Genomic DNA, 22,441 nt, shown 5'->3' with positions numbered 1-22,441 from the left:
TTTGGTCCCTCATTTGAGTTTATCTGTACCTATACAGACCCGAGGAACCAGAGAGAGCAGCAGTGAGTACTGCTCCAGAGTTTTCAGAGCCTGCTCAGTCAGTCAGTCCAGTTAGCCAGAGGTGAGTGGAACTAAACTTAACTCTTTTAATTGACTAATGGAATGTTTTAGCATATCTCATGCATCATGATTATGCCATAGGGTGATTGCATTAGTATCCACGAATATGTTGCATTGCATAGTTAGTTGTTGATGTGGGTAAATGCTGAATGATCCAATAGTCACAGACAGGAAGTCCAGGAGCCTTTGACTACGCCCTGGCAGGTATAGTAAAGACCAGGAGCCTTTGACTACGCCCTGGCAGGTATATAGTAAAGTCCAGGAGCCTTTGACTACGCCCTGGCAATGGTAAGTACAGAGGTGTTATATACACATATACATATATGACAGGAAGACCAGGTGCTCGATTCTACGCCCTGGCACAGAGTTACTGGGACTATGTGGTGACAGGTTTACTCTTGATGTGATTTGTCTGTGTTATGACGCATTCCATGCGAGCATGTTTTACTGAGATGTTTTACTGTTCTACTCACTGGGCTATAGAGCTCATCCCACTCCCTTAACCCCAGTTTTGCAGGTTCAGTGTTCAGTGTACAGGGACAGGTCAGCAGAGTACAGAAAGAGTAAAAGAGCTTGTACTAGTATAGCGTGGACATGTAAATTTTAAAGAGATGTTATAGTTGTGTATAACGTTAGAGTTGTGCTTGCCTTAGTTGTGTTGTGTTGTAAACTTTTATTACATACATGATCTGGATATGTATATATGTTTTTCTGTATGTGAAAAACCAGGCTTAACAGGTATGAGTTAACCCATCTAGAGCAAGCTCTAGTCAGGGGTACAGAGTACAGAGTACAGAGTACAGAGTACAGAGTACAGAGATAGTGCATGCACAGGTTAAGCCTTGGTTCAGCAAAGAGTTTTTATTTTCACAGAAAATGTATGATCATGTATGAGTTTTACAGGTACACAGAGAGTATAGCAGGCTTGCTACGGGTTCTGGCGGCCTTAAGCCGACCTGAATCCTAGCGCCGGTGACGGTCCATTTTGGGGTCGTTACAACATAGTCTGTATATTATAAAAAAATTCACTAATTAGTTCTTCTATTTTAAAAAATATATTAAAATATTTTTATGTTTTAAAAGTATACTAGTAAATTTTTACACATTATTTTAACTTTTTTTTTTTATAAATATGAGTAATTTTAATTTTATAGAAATTAAAAAAAATAATTTATGTATATTATTTTTAACCTTTTCTTTAGAAATGTAGTTAATTTTAATTTTATAAAAATTAAAAAATTATTACATCTAAAATAATTAGAGAAAGATAAGTTAATGTGTTTGTAAAATATACTGAGCCGCAAAAATATAGATAATTTTAATTTTTTAAAAATTAGAAAAATAAAAATAAAAAATAATTGAATTCAGATATTATATTTCTAATAATAATAGAAATATAAAAATTTTTAATTAATATTATATCCTAAATTTTTAATTTTTAAAACTTTGCATTAACTTACAAAATAACAAAAGGTTTTACATTTTTTATATCAATTCACCTATATTTAAAAAAAAAAAACCAAAATTTTTTGCAATAATTCTAAAATTCTACCAAATTATTACCTATCAGTATCTCAAACAGTTTAGACAAATGCTTGCAAGATGAAAGATTTGGTTCTCATCTCAAAAGTTAAATGGACGGTTGTTGCCTAATAAAATCAAATCTCTCTAAAAAATGGTAAAAATAGTAAAGACATGTGAAATAAATAGCCATTACAGTCCAACATGGTGGGTGATAAGTGGCAGCTGACGTCCGTTATCTGACGTCGTCTTCCTAGCCTCACTCATTTTTTCTTTTTTCCTGCTTTTTTGGTGCTTTATTCAGATGGGGGTACATATAGACATGTCCTTTCATTAATTCTCAATCATCTTCACATCTAGGTTTTCCATCTCATGCGAGAAACGTCCTTGTTAACTCAAGAAAGATAACAATGGAGATGAATCGATCTAAATCAAAAACGGCTACGTTTCATTCTACTTCTGCAACAAAGACTGAAAGAAAAGTCATTGAGAAAAATAGAAGAAATCAAATGAAAACCCTCTTCTCCAATCTTAATTCTCTCCTCCCTAAACAAAGCTCCAAGGTTTGTTCTCCCTATCTCTCTCTCTCTCTAAAGATTGCATTTGTCTGGTTTTTGAAAGATAGCTTAAATTCATAAACCCTTACTTGTAGTTAGCTAGCCTTTTGTTAATTAATAAAGTCCAAACTTGAGATTATTTGACAGAAACCCTGGAACCACAAATTTGAATGCAAGAATTCTTATGAAAAGATTATTTGATTTTTGGTTGCAGGAAGCATTGCCACTGCCTGATCAGGTAGATGAAGCTATAAACTATATAAAAAGTTTAGAGGAAAAGTTGAAGAAATCCAAGGAAAAGAAAGAAAGCTTATCAGGCAGAAAAAGATCGTTTTCTAATTTCGTCAGTTCTTTTGAATCTGCATCAAACTTAGTAGCACCTAAATTAGAAATCCGAGAAATGGGTTCTTCTCTGCAGATAATTCTGATAAGTGGGCTTGATAATCAGTTCATTTTCTATGATATTATTCACATTCTTGAAGATGAAGGTGTAGAAATCCCCAATGCTAGTTTCTCAGTTTCTGGCAATTCAATCTTCCATGTAGTGCATGCACAGGTAGTTTTCTTTAACTATATAGCGATTCCAACTTGTTTTTGTATGTAATTCAATTATGAATTTCATGATTTTTCTCTGGGTATCTTTTTGTGCAGATGAAGGAATCTGATTTCAGCTATGGAGCTGCAAAAGTAACTGAGAGATTGAACAGGTATATCAATGGATCAGCAAGTGAATTAGAATTAGGACCAGAGCTATGGGACTTTAATGATCTTAATCCTGAGACATGGGTGTTCTAGAACATGAAGTAAAGTTCCATTGTAGTTTTGAAACTGGATTACTTGAATCCACCAGTGTCAGCTGAGAGATATCTGTATTATAAAATGTAATAAATATGATAAACAAGCTTTGTTGTTCTCTTTAACAATATGGGCAACTTTAATATGCTAATTTTCCTATCAAATTAACTTTGAAATTCACTTCTTCAGCTTAACAAATTTGCCTGGCGAGAGAAGAGGCTAAAGAAAGAGAAAATTTCTCTTTGGCTACAATTGGAAGTTAACTCATAGTTGTCTATATACAGTAGCCACTAGAAAAGAAATCAAGAAAAAAACAATGAACAAAACTAGATAGCACAATGAACAAGTAGCGTATGGCTTATGCTTGTTGTAGCTTATGAACTTCTGCATGTTATGAGCAAGAGAGTCAGTTGTCTAGTCTGGTGAAGTTAATAGATTTTAAACCAATTAGGAGATTGGATTGATTTTGTTAGCCATCAACTAGGAATATTCAAGAAACTTGTGAAAAATTCTCTCATCTCCTTCTGATAATCCTTGTTTCTATTTTCTCTGTTCTTATCTTTCTCTTCTCTTTATTATTGTTTTCTCAACGATAGTTTAAAATTATCTATTATTTTAAGAAAATTAAAAGGTATTAATTATTATTATTTTTATTTTATGCTTATCTCTACACAATATAATAATTATTGCTGCAATTTCATAAAACCTATTTTATGAAATTCCCTTGGAACATTTTTAAATAAGATTTTTTAATAAAATTTATGAGTATAAATATATATTTTGTTAATTATCTATTATTACGGAAAAAAAATAAAAAAAAATTTCGAAATTTGATTCTATGGATTGTATTGGTGCATACGTGAGCGGTTGTATGCCATTTTCATGTGTAGTGTATGTCTACGTGATCTTCAATGTACATCTTTATTAGTACTTCGATTTCATAATTTAATATCTAATTGTTATTTCTTTAAATAAATATTTAAAATATTTCTAAATATTTAAAATATTTTTTAATATTTAATAAAATTTATTATTATTAAAATAAATATAATAAAAAATATTTTCAAATAAAAAATATTTTCTTATAAAAAAATAAATTATATAAAAATTACGAGATAAAAGGAGTAATAATATCATAATAAATTAAATTTAAGGGTGTATTCATAGGTTTAAACCGATGCATCTCAATAAATTTAAAAGGTGTCAGAGATTATTTTAGAGTTCATAAAATTTATGTGTTATAAATATTTTGAGATATTGCCCATCGTGATTAATGAATGATAAAAAAAGTTTAATTTATTTTTAAAATATGAAATGTCACTATAAATATTAAATTTATAATTAAATTATTATTAAAATAGTAAATAAATTCATATAAACGATTGAAAATGTCACTCACATTTTAAAATTATAATAAATAATTATTTTATTTAATTTTTTAATAATAATTTAAAAACAAATTTAGTCTTTTAACCATTTATATTTGATTTTATGAAATAAGTATTAGTTTTGTTCTAAATGTTGAATGTATTAATGTCAAGAAAATAAAAAGAAATATTAAGATGGAAATTTGGAAAATTATAGCTTCAAAATTATATATATAAAAAGAAATAATGATTTACGGTTTGATTTATCATGAAGTGTATTTCACTTCTTTGATTTTCTAACTCAGTTTGGTCTGAAATCTAACCGGCAGATTACACACAGTAAACAAATTAAGTCGTAATTCCTAGAAGTTGTCTAATTTTCTTAAAAAAATATATATAATTTCTCCTGCTCAACTTCTAACTGCAACATCCTTCTTCCTTCCTAAAAAATAAAAAATTGCAAACCCTCTTTTAAGCTGTTGTAGTTGACTTTTTTAAATTTACATTTTCCATTTTTTAGAAAATTTGAACTTCTTCTTTCTTTTTTATATATATAATTTTGTTAAATTCTAAATTTGCAATCTATTAATGAAGGAAAGTGAAAGTTTAAAAAGCTGCGTGACTTTCTAAATAATAATAAAAAAGCTAATTTCTCCACCAAAGCAAAAGTCAAAAAATTAACAGTATCAATTGTAGTCATGCAAAAAATCTAAGATTTTATATTTATATCACTGATTTACCATGCATGTAATTATATTATACGTTTATAATGATTTGCGTATATTAACACTATGAAATTTTATCAAGATTATTAATATATTTTAATATTAAGTGATAATTTATAAATAAAAATAAAAATTTTCTATTGAATTGGTTATATTCATCCACAAAATTTTATTATTATTTTTTATTTTTTAGTCATTTTTTAAGATTTTAGATGGATTAAATGCATACTTTGAAAATCTATATTTTAATATTTTTATTTATCAAATACTTTAATTTTAATCGTGATTTAATAAGTATTTGAACTTAAAAAAATATATTATTTTTAAACACAACATAATTAAATTTATAATTTTTTAATTTTATATTTATGTTTAAAAGTACTTATTTTAAATTTGGATATTTAAATATAATATTTTTTTTAAGTTTAATTATTTAAAAGTAATATTTTTTAAAATTTAAATATTTATTAAGTTAGGATTAAAGTTAAGATGTCTGATATGTAAAAATGTTAAAATATAGATGTATAAATATGTATTTGGTTTTTTGAGTGTGAATTACACTAATTTTAATATATTTAAATTTCTTAAATTTTTTAATAATAATTTAAAAAATAAATTTAGACTAAAATATAAAATTTGATATTTTTCCACCGAAGATAAAATTATCTTTTTTCACATTTAATTTATCTTAAAGTGTATTTCAGTTGCTTGATTTTCTAACTAAGTTTGGCATGAAATCTAATTAACCGGCAGACTACACACACTAAAGAAAATTAAGTTGTAGTTCCTAGAAGTTGTCTAATTTTCTTAAAAAAATAGAATTCCTCACAGGATCTGACTTTCAATTGCAACATCCTTCTTCCTTCCTAAAAATTTTTAAAAACAAATGTAAAACCTTCTTCTAAGTTATTGTTAGGTTGAAATTTTTAATTTGTATTTTCTTTTTTAGAAAAATTAAAATTTTCTTCCTTTTATTTTTATAACTTTATTCGATTCTAAATTTCCAATCTATTAACGAAGGAAAATGAAAGTTTACCTATGGAAACAAGGTTAAAAGTTGCGTGATTTTCTAAATCATAATGCAAAAAGTGTTATGATTTAATTTACTAAATCTCTATTTATTTATGATAAATAATTATTTTTTTAATTGGAGTTGACATAAAATGTATTTATTAATTTAATATCAAAATTTCCAAATTTCTTTAAAAATTTTTCTATATAATACTCATGTGACGGTTATTATTCTTTATGATTTTAACATCCAAAATTACACTTATTTCGCCTATATCTTCCATGTGAAATTTAAAAGTAAAAAAACTTTGTATTTCACATATTATGCTTAACTAGTACAAAAAATGAGTAAATAATTAGACACGCACTATTTATAAGTTTTTGTATACACACTTATTAATTTCAATAGATGAAAAATCATTACAAATTAGAACTTGATCAAATTTTACAAACAACTATTTTGAGCGTTTGTTTTAAACTATATAAAGATTTAAAAAGTTTGTAACTTTATTTTCTTTTTTAGAAACAACACAATTTTTGTTTTAATAAGGAGAAGATTTCATTGAAAAATCAAGAAAAACTTAGCATAAAAAATCTATTATCAGATCTCCCAGATACACCCAAACCTACAATAAACCATGCTAAGAGAAAGAACCTGGCAAGGAGGATACAACATAAACAAATAAAAGCACGCAAAACCTCTAAAGGGACAAAAACACCTGGAGAAACAAAGAGACAAAAGGGTCCCAATAGTATAGGAGCAACAAGACGATAGATAAAAGGAAAAGTTTACAACCCGCAAGCCAAGAAACAGAATAGGATTTAGCAAAAACAACAAAGCCTGTTACAACTAAGCAATAAAAATCTCTTTGCAATGAAGACCTCGTTTAGCAAGAGTATTAGCAGTCCAATTAGCTTCTTTAGCCACATGTTGAATCCGAAAAGAAGGGAAGACTTTCAAGTTGTTGCTAATGAAGTTAAAAACCAAGGAAAGCCTCCACAGGTGGTTGTTGTCATTCAAAACCCAAGAGATAGCAACTGTGGAATCAGATTCCAAAATTAAACCTCTCTTTGAAGACTATATGTCAAACCTTGGGGTCAGGATGGACAAAACTTTTTCTATTGCTAAAAATTCAGCTGCATTTGAATCCTCAAACCCTATAAAACATTGAGAAAATACAAACAAAGAGACCATTTGAATCTCTAAGGACTCCTCCTATGGCTACTGGTCCTGGCTTCCCTTTAGATGAGCCATCAGTATTCCATTTGATCTATATATCATCTGGTTTGTCCCAACAAACATAAGGTCTGATTCTTGGTGAAGTGTTAAACCAAGCCTTAATAGCTTCAGGTATAGATAAGATGGTTGTCCTTGTATAAGGAAAAGACTCATCCAAAGCTCTCAACAATACTGCCACATAATGCAAAACAAGAGAGCAAACTTCCTCAAGGGAGAGAAATTTATCATTAAAGATTTTCTCATTAGGAGATAGCCATAAAGACCAAAGGATGGCATAAGCAAGAGCATTCCAGAATTTCCTTTGAAATTCACATACTACCAAGGATTTCCACATAGATAAAAGCAAAGGGACAGAGTTTGGTAAACAAAGAAAAATTCCCTACCAATTGAGGAACCATATACAAACCAGCCAGGAGTGCGTACAGAGTAAAAAAAATATGGGAGATGGACTCATTAGGCATGCCACATCTTGGACAAAAATTTTGAGAAGAAGGGATAATGCCTAAGTGGTACAGTCATGCTCTAGAACACAATCTGCCATGACTTATTAACCATACTTAGGTTTCCACTTTAAGGGGAGTAAAACCTAACCAAACAAAAGGCATACCAGTATTTAAATCACAAGAAGAAGCAAGGAGGCACCTCTAGAGAGATTTAACTATGGAGATGCCATTATTTACAGGTTCCTAGACCAACCTGTAATTGTTGGAGCAACTCAAATTAATATTGCTGATAGCAGTAAGCATCTGAGTAAGAAGAAGGAGCTCCCATTCCAACAGGCTTCTGTACCAAAAGAGTTTCCAAATCTAAATACCATTTTCCCAAGCACCCATTTCACAAACAAACGCATTCTGATGTGTTGACAGATTGAAAAGACGATTAAAAGAGAATTTAAGGGCCAAAATACCAAACCACTTGTCATGCCAGAAGCGAACATTCAATCCATTCCCAATAGCAATTCTAATGTCTTCCAAACGCATTGAATATTAGACTAAATTGGGGAGATATTATTACCAAGAGCCAAAGACACTCCACATTCAGTTTGGAAGGAATACTTAGCTTTGAGAAGTTGAACCCATAGGGAATCACTATGATGATTGAGCCTCCACAACCATTTAAAAAGAAAAGCTTGGTTATGAAGAGTGAGGTCTTTTATGCCTAAACCTCCATTTCCTTTTGGGAGAATGAGAGTATTCCAATTAACTAAGTGCAACTTTTTCAAGGAAGAACCTCTTGAACAAAAGAAAGCCTTCATATGTGACTCTAGCTTTCTTGCAACCTTCTTAGGAATTTTAAAGACATAGAGATAATAAAGTGGCATGTTAGAGATGCAAGTCTTTAAAAGAACCAGCCTTCCGGGTAGAGATAGGACTTTCCCTTTCCAAAAGGAGAGAAGTTTTTCGATGTTCTAAATAACAGGAGCCCAAGTTTGGCATTTGCGGGGGTTAGCACCCAAAGGGAAATCCAAATAACGAGTTGGCAGAGAGCCCTTCTTACAACAACAGAGAGAGCAACTGCTAATACCAAATCTGAATCCACATTAATGCCAAAGAGTTGGCTTTTATGAAAGTTGACTTTGAGACCACATATGTACTAAAATCACCTTAAAATTCTAGAAATGATCAGAACATAATCAACATTTGAGGCAGTGAAAAAAATAGCATCATCAGTAAACATCTGATAAGAGATGGAGATAGTAGTACTTCCTGAACCAATCCTTACTCCATGGAGATGACCTAGAGTGACAGCTTTTTTAATAAGAAAACCTAAAGGTTCAACAGCAATACTGAAGAGAAATAGCGATAAGGGATATCCCTGCCTTAGGCCATTTCCTAAAAGGAATTCTTTTGAGGGACATCCATTGATGAGGATATTGACCCCAGCATTTAGGGATGGCAGGCGGGTGGGTTTTTACGGGTACCGATCCGCCCAAACTCTATTAGGACGGATTTAGATTTTTACAAAACGGATTTGGGCGGATTCGAATTTGAAAAATTTTACCCGTCTCAGATTCGAGTAGGGTTCGGGGTTAGGTGATCGGATACCCGTTACCCGAACCCAGTTAGCTATACTAACAAAACTAACCCTAATCCCTAATTCCTTTTTTTCATTTTACTCGAGTGCTTCTCTCTCTTCGCCTGCGCCTTTCTCCCCCGCTTTCCTTTCCATAATTTCCAATCGACGCCTCTCTCCCCTTCTCTCCCCAGTCAGCATATCACCTTCTCTCTCGGCGACATCTCTCACTTCCAGTCAATGCCTCTCTCCTCCACTTCATTGACGAGTGACGACAGCTCAATCGGCACCAGCTACGTCTTATTTCTTTTCCCAGTCGACGATAGATCTTCTCTCTTCCCGGTCAGCGAGTCGGCATCGGCGACATCTCCCTCTCTCGCCCCAGTCGGCGCTTCTCTTCCCCACTTCACTGACGACTGCCGGAGACAACCCTTGCCTCTCCCCCGTCGGCGACATCTCCTGACTGAAACTCTCTTCAGGTTTGCAATCAATTTTTTTGTAATTGAATTCGGGTATTATGCGGATATTGTTAAATGGATTTGGAACGGTATGGATAGTAAAATTAAAATACTAAAAAGATTTGGGACGGGTTCAGGAATTTTACATATAATCGGGTTCGGGTTTGATAGTCTCAATTTTGCGAGTACCCTACCCGTTGCCATCCCTACCAGCATCATATATACATTGCCAAATCCAAGATCGCCATTTGCTACCAAAATCCATACAACTCATTGTGTTGTCAAGGTGCATCCAAGAAATAGAATCAAAGGCCTTTTCAAAGTCGATTTTGAAGAGGAAGCAACCATGCCCATTCTTTTTATGGAAATCAATGATTTCGAAGGTAATAAGGAAGCAATCTAGAATCTAACTCCCGAAAACAAAAGCACTCTGATTTTTACTTATGATGGACGGAAGAACTTTCTTATGTCTTACTGCCAAAACTTTTGCTACGATTTTATAAATGCCATTTATCAAGCTGATAGGTCTAAAATCCTGAGTCTTGGAAGGTCCTCGGACTTTTGGTACAAGAGTTATAAAAGAAGCATGAACAGATGATGGCAAAGATGAATTTTCATAGAAGACTTTGAATAGACCGAGATCATCTTTAATTAAATGCCATGCACGCTTATAGAAAAAGAAGTTTGCTCCTTCCGGACCTAGGGCTTTTGTTGAATCGCATTGCCACACAACTGCTTTAATTTCCTGGAGAGAGAAAGGTTATTCTAAAGTACTGATTTCATCTACTGATAAAGACTTTAGAGATAAATCGGGAATGATTCCTATAAAGGTCCTATCTTGACAAAAACGGCCTTTGAAATGGTCGATAATCACTCTTTTAATGGAAGGAATATCATAGATGCTTCTATTACCATCTGAGAGACGTAAAATAGAATTTTTCCTCCTTCTATATAAACATTGCATGTGAAAAAAAAGTGTTCTTGTCTCCTAATTTAATCGGAGACATACAAGATTCCTGCCTCTAGATATTCTCACTTGATTGGTCAGCTTGTAGAGAAAGTTGACTTTGGATCTCAGTAGAGGATAAAGGCCTGTTTTCTGCAAGTGATTCTAGAGCTTGCAGTTTATCAGTGATTCCATGTAGGGTTGTTTCAGCATGACCAAAGACTTCTAAATTCCACCTTTTCAACTTTGAGCGTAGGAGCTTGATTTTAAAAGGGAGAGAGGCAGCAGCATAATTGTTTAAGATATCAGTCCAAAAAGATTCTAAGATCCCTGAAAAACCCGGCCATGACCACTATGCATCTAGAAATCTGAAAGGCTTTGGACCCTAATCAAGCATTTTAACTATGGAAAGAAGAATGGGGTTATGGTCGGAGAAACCTTGTGAACGTGCAGGTAGCTTTAGGCTTGGGAAGGAGGAGAACCACTGGTGGGACACCAATGCACGGTCAATGCGGCTCTTACAGAAAGAGTTCCTCCGACTGAATTTGCGACCTGTCAAGTCAATATCTATCAAGGAGAGACTGTTAATAAAGAAATTAAAATTTCACAGCCTAGAAGAAGAGAATCTGCCGCTTATTCTTTATCTTTTATGTAGGATCTGATTAAAGTCACAAATGAGGAGAATAGGATAAGATACTAATGACAAATTCTACTCAATTTCATTCCAAAGGGCTAATTGATCATGATGAGGGCATGGGGCGTAAACAACCCCAACTAAGGATGAGAAGCCTGTAGCGAGGTGTCGAACCCGTCAATTAAAACTTATCTCCCTTTCCTAAATTTAATATGAATTTATAGGGTAAGTCAGTATCGATCTCACAGATACCTTAACTCTGTTTAATTTAGATGACTAGTTGAATAAGAAGAATAGTTTAAAACAAAAAGAGAGAATGTAATTTTTGTTTGAAGAAATTGATTTTACCTTGGGCAAGCAAAAAAAAACTTAAAAGAAAAAGCAATTGAGATGGTGAAATAAATAATTAAACTAAATTCAGCTGAAAATAATCAAATTGAGAGATTTGATAGTTGATCATTAATTAGAAAAATAATTTATTTTATTATTTATTGTTTGGTTATAGTGATCAAACACGTGAATTTTACCAATTCTTCCTTATGATTAATTTAATCTGTTTCGCACTTAAATTAATTTCTAGTTAACTAATAACCTCAACACGCATGTATATTTAATTAGTTAACTGCTTTAAGAGAAGAACACAAACTTGATCAATAATAACACGCAAATTATTTAAATCAAATTTACTAATTTCTTAACATAAATGAATATGCTAATTGCTATTTGTTATTAACTCAATTAAATAATTACGGATTTAATTAGGTTAATTAGCAATATGGTGTCTTCCCAAGAGATTCAATGGGCCTTTTGAATTCCTAAGAGGACAACAATAGAGGTGGTGTTTCTCGAAAAAAGAAATTAATAGAAAATAGAAATAAGATGAAGAGAATTTAAGCACATAATCTCATAACTTGAATAAAATCTTAATTTAAATTAACTTTCAATTGAAAAGAATTGTTTAGCCTATAAGAGCCATAATAAAATTGCAAAAACTAAAGAAAAGAGAAGAAGAAGAGGGAGGCAAGAAGGTGGCCGAATTTGAGAGAGGAAAAGAAGAAAAGTAAAATATGATGTTAGGTTAATTCTTGGGCAGCCTTTATATAGGTTTTTCCCCAACAAAAAGATAAAAATTATGAATTTAAAACAAACTCTACTACTTCTATCTTATCCCTATCCTAATATGATTGTATTTGCTCCAATTTAAAACTGATCTTATCCTTGTACAAATCGGGCTGAGATGGCAATTTTTGAAATCTGGAGCTGTCCATCGCCTTGGGCTACAGGCTTACCTAAGGCTGTAACCTCCTGCATGAAAATCTTCCAATTTAGTATCTTTTCATTTCTTTTCTTAATTTCTACTTAAAAACCTGTCCAAAATCAAATTACAAGTAAAAATTAATTATTTATATCAAAATCATAGCAAAATCATGGAATTTAATAAGGAAAAAGTTGTGAGTTTTGCAACTCATCAGATTTCCCCACACTTGCACATTCGCTTGTCCTCAAGCATAGAAATTCAAATCTAACAATAAAACACAGCCCTATCCTCAACCAATCTGAAATTTAATTTGTCCAAAACAAAGAATCAAATTGTCATGCAATAGAATGATAGCAGAAATAGCTTAATTTTACCAAAGTTCACTTCAACAAGTTTCATGTTTAAAGTGTGTTTCTCAAGACAAAAGTTAGTTCTCAATTCAATTTCAAGCACACAAAATATCAAAATGCTATATGATATTAAATTACCCTTTTGAAAGAATATTCTCTTAAGAACTACCCTTTTAAAGTGTGTTTCTCAAGACAAAAGTTAGTTCTCAATTCAATTTCAAGCACACAAAATATCAAAATGCCATATGATATTAAACTACCCTTTTGAAAGAATAGACTCTTAAGAACTTTTAACTAGACCAATAAAAATTTAAAGACTAGGGGGTTTATTATTTTTTTACACTTCCTACTATATGTTGCCTGAAACCGATAAAGTGAACATGAAATAAATGATTACTGAGCCAGTTGCCCCAGGTTATTCAGCTCAGGTGGCTACTAGCTCCACTCATAGTTACCTAATTAAAAGGCATGGGACGAGTTTTTAAATGGCCCAAAAGGGATAATACTCTCCCAAACACCAATTTTTTCCATACGGAATCACCTTAAGGGGTCACTAAGTACTGCACTACTTGGGCCATCGGATTGATAACCAATTAATCAAATAACTAGAGGAATGGGTCATAGGAGTGCATTAATTTATGATTTTTTGCTTTTGCTCTTTTTTTTCTTTTTCTTTCTTTCTTTCTTTCTTTTTTTGACACCTCTTGATTTTTACATAATCATATGGTCTAGATAATTTCCTTTAAATCATTTTCAACAAAGGGCAGCAACTCATTTAAAAGAATATGCATTCATTACTCAACTATTTAAATAAGGACCATACTTGATGAGCTTTTAAAACAAGTCTTAAAAATAAAACTAACAAAATGAACAATGATGAATTTATTCTATTTAAGTTAGCATACAAATGGCATAAGAACTTCAATTTTATGAAATTTTTTTTTGAATAAAATTTGAAACTGAAAATAATACTGGAAAAACCTAGAAAAATTAAAATATGAGAAATAATTTAGCAAGTGCAAGTGTTGAGAAACTGCTGAGAATCATCAATTGACTTATCAATTGACTTATCAATTATTTGACTCTCGACATGCTTCTACTATACTCTCGATATCAGTGGGCACCTCTTGGCATCACAAATTGGTGCATTTGGCATTTTATTAGGAATGATCAATATATAATTTATTTGGGTTAAATTTCTAATGAGTAAAATATTTTTGTAGATATATAATGACAGTCTTCTTCAATTTCTATTATTCCAAAGGTGTGGGAGACTATTTGGTCCCTTCAAGTTATGCCAAAGTTGAAAATTTTTATATGGTGATGTTTTCATAATGCTTTTCCAGTTTTGGACAATTTAGCAACTCAAGGTATTGTAGTTGACCTTCGATTTTCCATTTGTTTGTCTTAAATAAAAAACTTTAGACTTTTGGTATCCTTATATTATAGTGGTTTAGTTTATTAATTCTTGCAAGTGTATGCCATGTTTGGAAGGTTTTCCCAATTTTTTGAAATGGTTGAAAATTTTGTTGGAGCATTCACATTTGAATTCAAATGGTTTGTTACTCATACCTTAATTACAATTATACTTTGGCATATTCAAAAAGAGCAGAATATATGTATATTTGACAAGATCGAACCTGATTCAATAGCTACATCATAATGGATATCTACTGAATTTTAGCAATTGCATTAGGGTCGTATTTTTTGTGATCCCTCTACTTATGTGCTGGGTTCACTTGGAAGATCACATAATCATAATTGGAGTCCACCTCCGTCAGGGGTTGTCAAGCTTACTTGTGATATTGTATGGAATGATCATTTTTTCCCAACTGCTATTATTGTCATTGTTGTTGATAGTGAAGGATCACTAGTTCATGGCATTATCAAAAGATTTGTTGCTTCTTTATTCTTATAGGAGAAGCTCGAGTTGTACTTGCAAGTATTAAATGAGCTTTTAATGCTAGCATTCACTCTATTGAGTGTGCAACAAACTCTTTACTGTTACATAATGTGTTATCTTTGTCGATATCATCTTCAATTGGGAAATTAGTACAATAGTAGATGCTACATTTTCTTTTAGATCCTAGATTCTGCATATCCTTTTCTAGCTTATTCCTTGTATGTCCAACTATCATGTTGGTAGAGTGGTAAAACTCTTTCTGAAAGATTATCTTCCTTTGGGATGGTTGAGTTATCGGCTATCTGAATTATAATAGTTCTTGTAATATTATTTCTCAACTGCACCTAGCAGCCTTATAATGCATTTTCTTGCATGTTAGAAAAAACGTTAGGCCTAAGATCATTAAAAGAAGCCAATTGAAAGAGAAAGTAAACAAAATAATACTTATATTATAAAAATGAGATTTCACCTTTTAATTCATCTTACTACTCATTTGTTTATAAAATACATACACCAATGTATATAATAGATAATATAACTATTTAATCCTATAGTACATGAACCTATTTCTAAATATATTCATGAACCATATACTCATATATTCACATACATATGTCAAAAATATTAGATTCACTTAACTTACTAAACACATATAACTAATAGATATTAATATTTCAATTTATTCTTTTAACATACCCTTGTAAATTGAGATGTTTTTCACTGTACGTGATCTGATTATTGTCGATTTTTACTTAGTCCACAATCTAGAGGAAAATCATGAATTGAAAAATCTACTTGACATTAGCTAACCTTTCATTTCTTGTTCACAAAAGTAAAATCTCTTTTAGTTTCATGCTTCTCCTATTTCTTTTTCTTTTATTTTGTTGTACTCCTTTATCATATGTTCATTTTGAAAAAAATCAAATTTTCTATCATATCGTTGTAATGCTTAATTGCCTTTTTGAAATTCCTAATCTGACAATTTGCTTCAAGTAACTCACGTTCATTGACATCTTAAATTCTAAGATCCTAACCATAAGAAAAATAATGAATTAATTTGATGTAGCATAATTCTTAACATCTTTCTGAGTATATGCTAAAATCTTCTCGAATGTATGCCCGTTTATATATTTAAATATAATATTCATTACAAAACTTGATTGATTACAATCACTAAATTGAACACAAATAAAGGGGTAAGTTCAGCTTTTTATGTTGCTCCTTTAATATTGGCTTCATTAGAACTTTTATGATGACTTGTATCTGATTTTTATCTCCACTTATTTATCTTCAATTAAGGGTTTTCTCTAGACCCTTTCAATTTCCTTGAAAATCTTTCTTCAATTTCACCTTTTTTCTTTAAAAAAATTTTGTTAATCTTTTTTACTTGGTAACAATGGATCAACAAATCCAAAGCTTCTTCAAATAAACTATATTTTCAATAGGTTTTCTTTCTTGAACTTAGGTGAAACTCATAATGGACACTACAAGATTTTTTCGGATTAGTAACGGATTTTTCCGTTACTAATCAATGAAAAATCTGTTACTAACCAGTTTAGTAACGGATTAGTAACGGATTTACATCCGTTACTATGAACCTCGTTGCTAATGCAATAGTAACCGATTAGCAATCCGTTACTGATTTAGTAACGGATTTAGTAACGGATTTGTAATGAAATTTAGTAATGGATTTGAAATCCGTTACTAATTTAATAAAAATTAAAAATATATAAATAAATTGCATCCATTACTAAATTTAGTAACGGATAGAAATCCGTTACTAATCCGTTACTAATTTGATAAAATAAAAAATAAAAAAATATTTTAAATTTATATTCCGTTATTAAATCTATTGTTAATTTTAAAAATTATATTAAATTATTAATTTATTTCATTTTTTTAAATGGAATTAATTTATTTCATTATATTTTACATTAGATAATAATTTAATTATGGTAAACTATTAATTTTTTCATTGTATTTTATATTAAATATTAACTTTAATATTTTAAATTTTATTAATTTTATGAGAAAATTATTATAAAATTACATGAGAAAATTTAAAAAAAGAAAAAATGTGAGAGAATAGAAAAAAATGAGATATAAAAGAGAAAATAACAAAAGAAAGAAAATAAAAGAAAATAATGATAAAAATGAAGAGCAAATAAGAAAAAAGGGAAAATTAAAGGAAATGAGAAAAAAGGAAGAAAAAATAGAAAAAAGAAAGAAAATGAGAGAAAGATGAAGAAAAAATGAAGAAAAATAAAGAGAAAATGAAGATATACAAAAGAATGTAAAAAAAAAAGGTTAGAGTATATATATGAGAGAAAAGAAAGTAAATGAATGAATAATGAAAGAAAAAGGAAGGGAAAATGATAGAAAGTGGAAGAGAAAATGAAAGAAAATAAAAGAAAATGAAAGAAAATATAAGAAAATGAAAGAAAAAAATATGAGAGAAAATAAAATAAAAATCAAGTAATAAAAGAAAGATCAATAATGAAAGAAAATTGAAGAGAAAATTGAAGGAAATGAAAGAAAATGAAAAAAAATTGGAGTTAATAATTAAGAAAAAAAAGATAAGGGAGAAATGAAGAAATGAGAAGAGAAGAGGAGAAAGAAAATGAATGAAATGAAAGGGAAATAAAATGGGGAGAAAGAAAATGAATGAAGTGAAAGGAGATAAAATGGGTGATTGTATAAATACGTGAATTAGTAACGGATTTAGTAACGGATTTAATCCGTTACTAAATTTTAAAAAAAAAACGCGGGCGAACTAAAATAAAAAGGCGGTATTATTCTCCAAATTTTAGTAATGGATTTCTTAATTCGTTACTAATTTTTAGATTAATAACGGATTTAGTAACGGATTAAATCCGTTATTAAATTTTTAAAAAAAAATGCGGGTGAACTAAAATAAAAAGACGGTATTATTTTCCAAATTTTAGTAACGGATTTCTTAATCCGTTACTAATTTTTAGATTAGTAACGGATTTAGTAACAGACTAAATCCGTTACTAAACTTAAAAAGAAAATTTGGAATTTTAAAAAATAAAAAATCAATTTTTTATTAAAAAAATAGTAACGGATTAAATCCGTTACTAAATCCGTTACTAATTATATAATATATTGCATTCCGTTATTAAATTCGTTACTATTTTATTTATTTAATTTATTTATTTAGTAACAAATTTATTAACGGATTGAAATCCGTTACTAATTTTTAGCTAATTTAGTAACGGATTTATAACGGATCTCAAAATCCGTTATTAAATTTATAAATAATTTTATTAAGTAACAGATTTAGTAACGGATTGTTAATCCGTTACTAAATAATAAAAATTAATAACGGAATATAAAATCCGTTACTAATCTGTTACAAATTTATAACGGATTTAAATCCGTTACTAATATCCGTTACTATTCCGACAGATTTTTGTAGTGGGAGATTCCTATTGTCGTCAGTTAATGATAAAAAATTCTTCCTTTTAAATCAATATTTACCTGTACTTAGAATCATGTAATCCTAAATCTGAATCCTTTAACCCTACCTCTACTGCCACTTGTTAGATTTGCTTTGATATTACCATATTGGAATAGGATGGACCTATGATTCTCAAAAGAAGTTACTTGGAAAATATAATAAACAAAATAATACTTGCATTATAAAAATCAAATTTTCACCCTTTTTAATCTATCTTACTATTATTTTACTTATCACACTTACACACATCAATATATATAATAGATCATAACTCGTTAATCTCATAGTACATGAATCTATTCATGAACTATACACTTACATGCTCACATACATATGCCATACTTAATTAGATTCACATAACTTACTAAACATATAAAACTAAGAGATATTAATATTTCAATTTATTCTTCAAACAATCCCTCCTCTATGCATCTCTTCTTTACGACTCATAGTGAAGTAGCCTTTACTTTAGATGTAGGAAGGAAGTTAGAGTTCCTTTTAAAGTTGATGAGATGCTTTTCTTAACCAACTAGCTCAGCATATTTTGCAAGATTGACTCTTGTATGCTTCCTTAATTAATTTTAGCTTTAATGTGCCTTCTCCTGGCTATTCTTTCTCCCATTGTAAGTAAGGTGTTCTTCTTTTGGTATTTTTATTTACTTTTGCTGTAATTCTATCTATTCTTTCTTAGAACTTTAGGGGTTATGATGCTTTTCCTAAAAGATTGCACTTAAAGAAGTTAATAACTATGAATATAGTGGACGTTATCTTAATTCAAAATTTTAATCGTAGTTTTCTTTCCCTTTGCATAATTCAAAATATTTAATATATGCAAAATTTTGATTGGGGCTTTTTGAAGCTTATGGGAAATCTGCTAGTATTGTTACACTATGAAATAACGGTCTTCTTTAATGTATGAGTGAGAAATGAATATTGTTTCGGGATATGATTTTGAGTGTGCTTCTTTAAAATGTGTTTGGATACAATATAATAAAATAAAAAATATAACTATGATATTTTGTTGGTAGGCAGTCAATAATTCGATGGTCGGTATTTTATATGGTCGGTAAACCATCAATATTTTACTTTATTAACCACATTTTTTATAATTTAATTGATAAATTTATCGCTATTTTTACTACAGGAAAGAAAATAACATGTGGAAAATAAATGTAAATTGTCACTTTTCTCTATTTGGTAACTCAAAGAAAAATACTGGGAGAAAATATAATAATATTTATTTTTCCTTGGTCATTTTCTCTTTGAAACGGAGAGTAAATGAAAAACAACAGGGAAAATATGTATTGATGACGAAGAAAAGTACGTTCTTACGCTCTATTTTCAATTTTAAATTTGTTCATCTTGAATAGTTGTTGAAACTTTATCAATCGATAAAGCAATTATTATTTGAATTGGTTAATGAACACACGTAGAGAATACTTATTTTTATATTCATTATATGTAATATTATTTTAATGAGTTTGGTAATATTATTATATAATTTATTTAGATTTATTATATGAAATACGATAAGAGCAAATTGATGTTTTAATTTTTTTTTTTCCATTCTTTTTCAAATAAGGGAAAATATTTCCCTTTTCATCCGATTTATTTTTCACTTATTTAAACACAAAGAGTGAAAATAAGAAAAAAAATATTATTTTCTTCTTTTTATTTTTTCATTTCCTGATAAAGAACTTATTAGACTCCATAAGGGGTTTTAATCAATATCGTTTAGTTAAAACGATATAACAGAAAATGATAGGCTAAAAACCGAAAAGTTTTATTGAAAAGTAAGTCTCAGATAGCCAAGAAAGACTATTTATAATAGAAAAAAAACTCTAATATGTAAAATTATAAAAATATCCAAAAAAAATAATTAAAATGTAAAATTGACACTCTAAACGATGAAATTTTCGCCTCGAACTTTGTGACAGGCTTGTGGCACTCGTCACATCTTTGAAAGTCATGTGTTTTAAAATTTTTTTTCCGAAAAACTATTATGGGTCTCTATTGAACGTCGATAACAAAAGTTAAATCCGATTTAAATCTGCCGTAAAGTTCAAAACTAGTTGCTCCGTGCCATTCTCCCTAAAATATTATCTAAACAAAGTGTTAGTCTATAGTTGAAAGCTCATTTGATGATGCTCTACTAGATATGTTTGTTTGGATTTTTGGGAAATCAATCTTACTCAAGTTTTTTTCTTTTTCTTTTTTTTTTATCATATTAGTTGATGATACATTTATCAAGTAGGGATTGGATTGTTTAGGTTAATTTGTTAGTTTTTACGCTGGATTTCAAACTCTGTTTTGATGTTGTGTTCTTGTAGTTGGAGATGTTTGCTCCTAAGATTGGATTGTTTAGTTTGAAGCTTTCTCTTTTTGCTAATTTTCATCTTTCTCATAGAAATTTCTGCTTATAAAGAAAAAAAAATTCATAACAATAATAGCACAGGACCTAAATACGTCAGACACTTTTCACTTTACTTCTACCTAATGCTTTAAATCTAACAAAAGGATCATTACTTTATTCTCGTTTCTATAATCTCCTAGTTATCACAAGTAACGTGAGAATGAATTTTAACCTCTTGAAATTCATCAAGAGAAATGGTTAAATGTTAAAAAAACGCAGCTAGTTTACCTTTCTCGAGTTTTACCATTTTTAAAAACTTAAATTCTGAGTATCGGCCACATATTTAATATTATTAATAAATTCGAGTATCGGCCACAAATTTAATATTATTAATAAAGAAAATTTTACTATTTAATTTTTTATTTTATAATTAATAACAAAACGATGAATCTCTTAATTTTAAAAATTCAACTACATTCTCTATGTTAACTCCATTGTTAATGTAGACTAAAAAGATAAATATGCACTGATTGAATAAAAATAGTTATTTATTTAATCCAAATTTCATCCTTAAAAAAATTAAATATTGATTTCTCGTCCAATATACAATTAAATTAATACTATCTTTGACTACCTAAACACTATGCCCAAATGAAACCCACTGCTTACTTCATCCCCTTCTTCTACCAAAGCATAAATTCTTCAAACCCACACAGCAGATGAAAGCTTCACTTGAACCTAGCTCCATTTCGTAGCCATTGGGCCTACTAAACACAACCCTTTAACCCAATATCTCTACACCTCTTTCCTCTCTTGTGAGTGTCATGGACCCAAAAATTTGTGCTTGATTTTCCATTTAGGTCGTGGAGAAAGAGAGAGTCAAGCATAAACATCAAGGGAGGGAGAGCATATTTCTACTCCAACTTCAATTGTTGTTAATCCAACTGTGGCAACGCTGAAGATGAGGCCTATGGCTTGCTCAGGAACGATACGACACCAAGTATAAAAATAAATCAAAATCTGCTTTTGTATTTTTTTTATTGGAGTCCAAATAAGCTCATTTTAGTTTTTTTACCAAATAAACCCACAAATTTATATTTAAAGTTAAATATGTTTTAACATGGTAAAATATTAATTTTTTTTTAAAGAATTTTTTGGCTGTAACTCTTGATTTTTTTATTTTTCATTTTTATTTTAATTAAAAATAATATATTAAGTTTAAATATTTAAAATTATAGAAGAATTTTTTTTTACTATTAAAAATAAATATTTTATTATATTAGAATGTATTTAGTTGTAAATTTATTTAGCCTAAAAAATTAAATTAACCCTCGATAAAAGTACGAAAATAGAATTGTACTCATTTCCATAATAAATACCAACACCATGTTGCATTTATAGAAATTTATTCATCTTGCCCGTACCTGTTAGTAGTGGTTGTTGTTTTTGTTTGGCCAAAATTATGACTACAATTGCATTTGATTATTATTATTGCTTTTTATTTTATGACTTTTTCTTTTAAATTTCGTGGCACCTATGAGACGGCTATTCAATCGATTTGAATGCGGTGAAAAAAAAAAAACTCACATGGATCACATTTAAATGAAAAAAGCAATAATATTGTTATTTTATTTTCTTTACAATAAAAATACCAAATAGTTCATTTCGATTGAATTGTCGCAAATCACAAATTGTGTAAGTGTTCAGCC

The 22,441-nt window shown here is 29.8% G+C and overlaps 1 protein-coding gene across 1 annotated transcript; it reads left to right on the top strand.

Moving 5' to 3' along the window:
• The first annotated feature begins 2,025 nt into the window (after nucleotides 1-2,025).
• LOC110627454 (transcription factor bHLH162) lies at nucleotides 2,026-3,002 on the top strand. Its single transcript, XM_043948580.1, has 4 exons — nucleotides 2,026-2,204; nucleotides 2,413-2,545; nucleotides 2,576-2,754; nucleotides 2,850-3,002. Exons 1-4 carry the CDS (start codon nucleotides 2,052-2,054, stop codon nucleotides 2,991-2,993), a joined length of 609 nt encoding a protein of 202 aa, XP_043804515.1. The 5' UTR covers nucleotides 2,026-2,051; the 3' UTR covers nucleotides 2,994-3,002.
• The last annotated feature ends 19,439 nt before the right edge of the window (nucleotides 3,003-22,441 follow it).

The sequence above is a fragment of the Manihot esculenta genome, chromosome 12, assembly GCF_001659605.2.
Source record: "Manihot esculenta cultivar AM560-2 chromosome 12, M.esculenta_v8, whole genome shotgun sequence".
In the NCBI taxonomy this organism is placed as follows: Eukaryota; Viridiplantae; Streptophyta; class Magnoliopsida; order Malpighiales; family Euphorbiaceae; genus Manihot; species Manihot esculenta.
Note: the sequence above shows the minus strand (reverse complement) of the source record. Positions and strands in the feature narration are given on the sequence as shown.